Genomic DNA, 8391 nt, shown 5'->3' on the forward strand with positions numbered 1-8391 from the left:
TTCCCTCAGGTGCACTGACAAGTGCTTGCAAAGATGTCTAAAACTAACAAATCCAAGTCTGGATCCCGTTCCTCCCGCTCGAGGTCTGGATCGAGGTCCCGCTCCCGTTCCTTCTCCAAATCCCGCTCCCGTTCCCGCTCTATCTCACGGTCAAGGAAGCGCAGACTGAGGTGAGTATGTGCAGCCCTGGAGCCAAAGGGTGGAACAGGGCTTTTCCTCCCTTGCAGGTGGTTTGTCACTTAACTCTTTTCCAGGGAAAGACTTTGATTAGATCCCAGGACAGATAATGTCCTGTGTCTCAGGCTGTTTCCTGCCAACCTCTGCTGTTTGGGTGTTTTCAATGACTTAAGAGAATAAATTGTGAATAAATAAATAAATTAGGAGAGTGAGATGTTTGTCAGCACAGTCAAGATCTTTCTTTTGAGACTTTGGCTTTTTTAAGGCTTTAATGTAATTGATCTCAGACTCAAGGGGCCTTTGCAGACGTTGTGTGCTTTTCCCCTCTTGAGAAGTGAATTCAAGCAAGTTTTAATATCAATTTTAGACACTGCTGTGAAAGGTGGGGACAATTCTTGATATTCCTTTGCCCCTCCCCTCCACATGCAGGAGCCAGGTAACAGGAAAGATCCTTCTGGAGGAATAAAGTGGATAATTTTGCTGCAGTTAATTTTAAGAAATTATTAATGTATTTAATAGTTGTTCCTGTCTCCCTGAATTGCTTCTGAGCAGGCCAGTTACAGGCTTTTTTCTTCCATGGATATCTGTTTTTTCCTTTTCTCTTGGCTAAGCATTCTGCATCTGGCAAAGCCATTCCAGTTGGATGGGGTATGATGGTGTTCTCCTGCCTTTTCACTCAGATGAATAGCACGTATTCTGAGAACTGCTGGGCTGTGAACGCATGCAAGTGTTACCAGTTAGAGATTCTTAAAGTACAGAGGTTCTAATGAATGTACAGTTGGAGAAAGAAGGACATGACAAAACTAAATTAGAGGCGGAGACTTGAGTCCAACCGGAGCCCTTTGCAGAAGGAAGCTGGAATGCTGGAAGATCAGTGCTCATTTGGGAATATCTCCTAGCTGTGAAGGAACTTTGGCAGTTGGGAAAAAGGCACTCTGTGCAAACATGATTGTTTCCTCTGTGCTGCTGCTGAAGCTACTCTTGCTTTATAAATAACTCTTTTTTAAAAAAAAAAAAAAGTCCAAATGGAGCGAGTCAGCCCAGCCCAGCCCCCCTGCCTGGCCTTGGGATGTTCTCCGAGGTAGGTCTGGTGGGATCTTGGCATAAAAGGCCATTGCTGTGTACTTCAAGATGCACCACAAACTGTTTTATTCTTCCTTTGGTAGGTTTGCTGTTTCTTCTAAGTTACAGTGCTGTGTTGGAGTCTGCCTGATATCTCCTGCTTTCTTTATTACTTTGTTTCTCACTTCTTGTAAATGCTGGGGATTTAGCCCTGGAGCAGTGCAGTGCCAACAGTTCTGGGGGCTGGCAGAGTTGGGGGAATTATCACTTTTGGTGTTTCTTTTACTGTATAACTTTTACTGTATTTTTATAAAAAGATTTCTGGTAAATAGCGTCTGCAACTTTCGGAGTGAAATCTTCCTGCTGCAACCTCTCTAAAAGCACTAGAACAGATTTTGGAAGCATCATACAGGTCCTTGCTGATAATTGATCACAGATGCAGCACTTGTGTGAAACTTGAGCGTCTGTGTTCTTCATGCCTTGGACTAGAGTTTGTTATAACTGGTGCTTGCCTCCTGCCTCTCTGCTTTTCCTTCTGGTTGCTGTTGTTTGAATGAAGAAGTGTCTCAGAGAAGTTTTTTGGTTGTTTGAAGGATTGAAAAATCTGTTAAAATGATTGTTAAGCTGTTTGTTAGCAATGATCGGAGTATGAACAAGAGTTTCCTGCTAAACTGTGACCTGTTTGGTAGGAGGAAGACATTAAAACAGAACTAAAGTTCATCTCTTGACTGCACATGTGTGCTAAGTGTGCAGGAATTCCGACAGCAGGTTGTTCTCCCTTGGTTCTGGGGGTTGGGGTGTGAGAGGTGAGGGGCAGCACTGAGATCTGTGTGAGGACGTTCATGTCCATTGGAGTACAACCAATGTGTGTGTCAGAGCCAGAGCTCGGAAAGCGAGAAAGGGCTGTGGAAACTGTTCCAGTGAGCGTTATTTACTAAAATTCCATTCGGAAAAATCTCTTTTCTGTTTCAACTTCCTACTTTGGCCAGTCCTTCGTGTAGCTCTGGCATCTGAGCTCCAGTGGGACCTTTAAACAAGGTTACACAAGGCAGCAGTTTAATGGGGGAGGCTGTTGGGACGGTCAGCCCCTGGAATCTGCGTTTTTCCAGGGTTTGTGCGTTCCTGGGTGCGGGCGGGGGCGCCCACAGCGCCGCCTGGCGCCTCCCGGCGGAGGTGTCGCAGCGCGCTCCCTTCCCGGGAGCTCCGTGGGACTGTGCTGTGGGATGCGCCTTTGGGAGCTTAACACCATAGGGCAGCGTGCCCTTCGCCCCGCTGCTGCTGCCCTCCTGCTGTGGAGGTGTAGCCATTTGTTTAACTTGCGTGACAGAGAAGCGAGGTTTCATCTGGATTATCAGAATTTTAAAGTATGTGTGAAGTTGAGGCATGAGAGGAAGATTTGGGATCTGTTCCAGTAACAGTAGCATGATTTGCATGAAAAAATACTTCTTTGTGGATGAGTTATAACCATGACCTTGAGCTGTTAAGGGCTGGGTGCTTGAGATCTGTCACTTTTTCTGAAGCTGGATAGCAGCCATTTTCATCCCAGCAAAATGGAGAGCAGTGTGTGCTTCTCATGGTCTCTGCAATGATCCTGAAATCAAATATTTGACAGTATCACAGGTACAAATTATTTCCACTGCAGTTTATTCACGGCAGAGTATAATACCTCAATCAGATAAGGGTAAACCAAAGAAATTTCTTTTAAAAGCTTAGAAGTGAGTTTTTCAAATTCTTTTTTTAATAAGTCTTCAAATAAAAAGTTGTGGCAGAAGAATAAACTACAAAAATAAATCATAAAAAGAAACTATAATATAAAATATTTGTGAAATTTTTTTCTTTTATCAGTTCTAGGTCTCGTTCAAGATCCTATTCTCCATCTCATAACAGAGAAAGGAACCATCCGAGAGTCTATCAGAACCGGGATTTCAGAGGCCATAACAGAGGATACCGGAGACCGTATTATTTCCGTGGCCGAAACCGAGGGTTTTATCCCTGGGGCCAGTACAACCGAGGAGGATATGGGAATTACAGGTCCAACTGGCAAAACTACCGCCAGGCCTACAGCCCTCGCAGGGGGAGGTCACGCTCCCGCTCGCCCAAGAGAAGGTCTCCTTCCCCACGGTCCAGAAGTCATTCCAGGAATTCTGATAAGTCATCTTCCGACCGGTCAAGGAGGTCTTCCTCTTCCCGCTCATCCTCGAATCACAGTCGAGTTGAGTCTTCTAAGCGTAAATCTGGAAAGGAGAAGAAATCATCCTCCAAGGATGCCCGGGCATCCCAGGCCGCAGGAGATAACCAAGGAGACGAGTCTAAGGAGCAGCAGTTTTCAGGAGCTGGGGCTCAAGATGCCAAGGCATCCGAGGGATCAAAACCGTGGCAAGATGTGAGCAGTTATGGCACAGGCTCCACGTCCAGAGGGTCGGTGTCGGAGCTGAGCCCCCGGGAGCGCAGCCCTGCCCTCAAGAGCCCGCTGCAGTCGGTCGTGGTGCGCCGGCGCTCTCCCCGGCCCAGCCCTGTGCAGAAGCCGAGCCCGCCGCGCTCCAGCCCGTCCCCGATGGGCTCTGCCGCCCAGAGCGGCTCCACCTCCTTCCAGGGGGGCTCCCACCAGAGCCCCTTCGAGCACGGCTCGGCAGGAATGAGCCCCACGAGGAAGAGCCCGGTGTGCAAAAGCCCCACACCTGTCAGTTCGCTGTATGGTGCCGCTCCGAAGGAGGAGGGCACAGCTCCCGGGGGAGGAGCCTTCTCCAAGAGGCAAGTGATGCGTTTTGTGGTGCTGGGTTATTTTTTGGGATATTTTGGAGGAGCCAGCTGCACATGTGGATGCTCCCCATGAGCAGGGCGAGGGGCTGGGGCAGAGTCCAGCTGGGAAGTTGTGCCAGTGCACAGCTCTGGGCCTGTCTGAATTAGGGAAAAAATACAGACAGCCCGGAGTTGTAGGAAGTTGGAACTGGTTTTCCAGCTTGGATAGTTCTAAAGATTGTATATGTTCCCTGCAAAAATGTTCATAGCCCATGAACACTTGAAGATTGCCCAAGGAGATGGAAGCTCACATTTCCTGGTTATTTACATGTTGGTTGTAGACATTCTTAGTGTTGCCTTCTGGAATTGTGTTAGGTAATGTAAATTGAAAGGAATTAATTAAATCCTACTGCATATCCTGCTGCAAGCAGCCCGAGGCAGGTGCAGCTGCAGTGCTTGTGCCTGTGTGTGTGGATAGGATGAGAAACTAAAGCACCAAGTTCATCTCTAGAATGAAGACAGCCTTCCATGCAGAAGGCATCTGCTTCCATCATTCTCTTGGTTAGTCCACTGCAGATTGTGCCCAAAGGTGACACTTTGTTTTAAAAGATACAGCACCATTCATAAGTGGTTTCAAGTCTTTATTATTTTTAAAGATGTTTTGATCTGATTCTGTATCAAGGATGTCTGAAATTTCAAAAGAGAAGGGAAGAAACTCCTGTGACTCTTTGGGCCTTCCAAAGCACTGAGCTGGTGTCTGTGGGCTTTCCTGCTGTCCCACAGAGACAGGGTTTTGATTTGTGGATGCTTTAAAACTGTTCAGATGCTATAAACCAGCTGAATTGTTCTCACCAGAAGTGTTTTATCTTTCCCAGCAGCATATTCTCCTCTGTTAACCTGTTTGCTTTTATTTGTATTTGCAGTCTGTCATGAAATATTTAGCTTACCTATGAAACTTGCATCCCAAATTTGAAGTAGCTTTTGAGGCTTTTATTTCCAGTGTGTTGTTTAAAGCAGGACAGCCAATTTGAAAGGTTTGATGTGTTGTTCTCCTGAACCAGGTTTGTAAGTAAATAAACGGAGTGGGTAAGATGTTCCTCTTTTCCTTCCAATGCATCTGTGGGTCAGCTGGGTTTGTTTTGTTCTCGAGCCTCATTCCATCAGTTCTGCATATCCATCTCCTTGTACATTTGCTGAATTTAGTGAGAACAAAAGTCTGAATTCAGGCTGAGTAATCTGCTTGACATTTTAATTACTTTAGGGCCTAGAGGCAGCTTTCTGGACATGAATAGCTTGGTGTTCTCTGAAGTTTGACTCTGAACTGAACTATTGACCTTGTTGATCTCTAATAAGAAACCTCCTGTAATGTCTGTTTATGACCAGGTATCTGGAAGAGCAGAAGACTGAGAATGGAAAAGACAAAGACCAGAAAGTAACAAATGCTGAGAAAGAAAAAAGTAAAGAAAAAGGGAATTTCTCTGAGTTGGGATCAACAGATGGAAAGGCAAAGTCTGACTCATACGGATCAAAAGCTGACTCGGAGAAGGGATACCGCGGCAGCCAGTCGCCCAAGCGCTACAAGTTCAGGGATGACTTTGACAAGCTCAAGGTCCCGGAGTTCCACAAGGAAGGTCATTATGGGAAAGATGAAACAGATGAGCAGGACAAGAAAGACAAGGCAAAGGGCCGGAAAGATTCGGAATTTGATGATGAGCCCAAATTTATGTCTAAAGTCGTAGCCACTTCAGGTAAAAGTCAAGAAGAGGATAGGTCAGGAAAATGGGAAGGTGTGGTGTTCCTGCCACCTGGAAAAGAGAAGCAAAGGAAACCTGATGAAATGGATGAGGAAAGCTATTCTGAAAGATCCAAAAAAGAAGAGAGACCAGGATCCAAGAGAGCTGAACCTGGTCACAGGGGTTTTGTACCTGAAAAGAATTTTAGAGTGACCACTTACAAGTCAAGCCAGGAAAAAAGCTCTTCCCCTCCACCAAGGAAGGCTTCTGAGGTGAAGGAGAAGCCAAGCACCAAAGTAGAGGGGCTAACTCCTGGCAAATCCTCCTTTTCCATTACTCGTGAGGCCCAGGTCAATATTCGAATGGATTCCTTCGATGAGGATCTTGCACGGTAAGGATCTGCCAGCTTTTGAGCAGTCTCAGTAGTGATGTTTTTTCCTGTTTGTCTTCCTGAGATCCCCATGCGCTTGCCAAGTGTGAGGAAGGCTAAGCAATATTGCATCACAGTTTGTGGTTTGGGGAGCTGGAGATTTAACTTTTTCCTAACCTTTGCTATGACTGGATGTAAGATTAGTTTAGGATGCACCAGGCTCTGAGAAGAGTCCCAGATGGAGTCAGGTACTCAGTGGCTTTTGGCTGAGGGAAGCTGAGTTGTGCAGGGGAGTTACTGTGCTGCTTAAATCCATTTGATTCTCTGCCATGTGTTTTACTATGCTTATTCTCCATGCAGCAGTAGAACAGTGACCTGAATTATCACAGTAACCTGGAGCAGTGTGTTTAGGAATGTTTAAAGGAGCTCCTTGCTCATGCTTTTGAGTGTTCATGGGTGCCTCCCTAATAACAACATGAACCATGACTGGGCTCCCAGCTTCTGCAGAATTAAACACCTTAAACTGCTCCCCTTCACCCCATTCTTTTGTTTCATGGGCTCTTCTTTTTCCAGTCCCAGTGGCATATTGGCTCAGGAGCGCAAGCTCTGCCGGGATCTCGTGCACAGCAACAAGAAAGAGCAGGAATTCCGTTCCATTTTCCATCATATCCAGTCGGCTCAGTCGCAGCGAAGCCCTTCTGAACTGTTTGCTCAGCACATAGTGACTATAGTCCATCATGTAAGAGGTGGGTCAGGAGTCCGTGTGTCCTCGGGGAAGGTTCACTCTTCCCTTGACCAAATAAGTGGGGTTTGTCCACTCAAAATGCCTGGAGTTGTTTTCCAGCAGATATTCCAGAGATGAGACCAGCAGCATGATCATGATCATCTTTATTTACGTAAATACTGTTCTGTACAGGCAGAAGGTGTTCCTGCTTTTACCTGAGAAATATTCAGAGTCTGGGACTTAGAATTGTATGTTCTGATGAATTTGTGACTCACTCGAAGAAATTGTTCATTTCACTGAAACACCGAAAATTGAAACTGGAATTTGTCAGCAGCGTTAGAGCTCATCCCCACGGTGCTTCACTGTCCTGCACCTGGGTTTTAACAAGCTGTGCGATGGGTGGGCTTTGACTTTTTACAAAACTGGCACTAATATTTTGGCATTGTTTGTTTGAACCCCTGGCAGAGCATCACTTTGGATCCTCAGCAATGACACTGAATGAACGCTTTACCAAATATCTAAAGAAAGGAATGGAACAAGATGCAGCTAAAAACAAAAAGAGCCCTGAAATCCACAGGTCGGTGCTGTTAGACACTGTCTTAATATTGCAGAGGTATTCCAGATTTCATTTCTTAAACTCTGGAATAATTCCACAGTAATTCAAGTATATAACTAACTTCAGCCAAAAAACAAAAAAAGGAAAAATACAGGGAATTTTAAGTACATTTGGAAATACTGGTTTGCTTTGAATGACATTTGATCTAAAATCTTCAGATTCTTCTTATGAGCAAGGTTATATCTGTGTATTTTTTTTTTTCTTTAGGAGGATAGATATATCTCCCAGTACTTTTAGAAAACATGGATTCTCTCAAGAGGAATCGAAAAGCTCCAGAGATCCTGGCTTCAAGGTGAACTGTTACTCTGATTAGTTTAATTCAACAAAATGAGTGCATTGGGCATGAACTTAACAGTGATGTTTTTGTTTAAATTACTCTCTACTTAAGTTTGTGTTTTTCTTTTAAGGATGGGCATAATTCTAAAAATGAACTACAAAGGGTTAATTTTTATTAAAAATGTATCAACAACCTTTGTGAAGTGGTTAGACTATGGTAAATGACCCCAAAGTCAATTGAGGTGAGCTTGAGAAAAAAGAGAGGATTTTTGGAACAAGTGCCCATGATGAGAGAAGAGACTTTTTGTGATATTTTTCTGCTTGTAAGTATGATTAACTCCATTGTTACGTGCAATATTGCCAACCATGTTTTCAAAGACATGCATGTCAAAAAGAGGAAAGTAAAACTAAATGCTGAGCTAAAGCAGATACACTATTAAGCAGATGATAAATTTTGTTCTAACAACTGACTGTGCCATTTCTGTTGATTGCTGTTACTTTAACATTCAGCACTTGTCTTAGATCCAGAGCATTTGGGATTGAGTGTTTTAGCTTTGCTGAGTAGATGAATGTTAAGCCATTGCACTCACTGTAAACAATCATAAAAAAGGCTTAACGTAAAATGTTTGAGATTTTAACCTTTGTTTATTCACCTTCATACATATTTACATTGAAAATATTTTAACCAGTCCTG

General features: G+C 44.4%; 1 protein-coding gene across 7 annotated transcripts in view; it reads left to right on the plus strand.

Moving 5' to 3' along the window:
- THRAP3 (thyroid hormone receptor associated protein 3) overlaps nucleotides 1-8391 on the plus strand; it is a 23390-nt gene that overhangs the window by 9766 nt on the left and 5233 nt on the right. For all 7 annotated transcript variants that reach the window (XM_017736164.1, XM_017736163.1, XM_017736165.1 and 4 more), the window contains 6 exons: nucleotides 10-170; nucleotides 3085-3990; nucleotides 5362-6102; nucleotides 6655-6827; nucleotides 7271-7382; nucleotides 7629-7713. In XM_017736164.1, the coding sequence (XP_017591653.1) occupies nucleotides 34-170; nucleotides 3085-3990; nucleotides 5362-6102; nucleotides 6655-6827; nucleotides 7271-7382; nucleotides 7629-7713 (2154 nt within the window). In that variant the 5' untranslated portion in view covers nucleotides 10-33. The remainder of the gene's footprint in view (nucleotides 1-9; nucleotides 171-3084; nucleotides 3991-5361; nucleotides 6103-6654; nucleotides 6828-7270; nucleotides 7383-7628; nucleotides 7714-8391) is intronic.

The sequence above is a fragment of the Corvus brachyrhynchos genome, unplaced genomic scaffold (assembly GCF_000691975.1).
Source record: "Corvus brachyrhynchos isolate BGI_N302 unplaced genomic scaffold, ASM69197v1 scaffold65, whole genome shotgun sequence".
NCBI lineage: Eukaryota > Metazoa > Chordata > Aves > Passeriformes > Corvidae > Corvus > Corvus brachyrhynchos.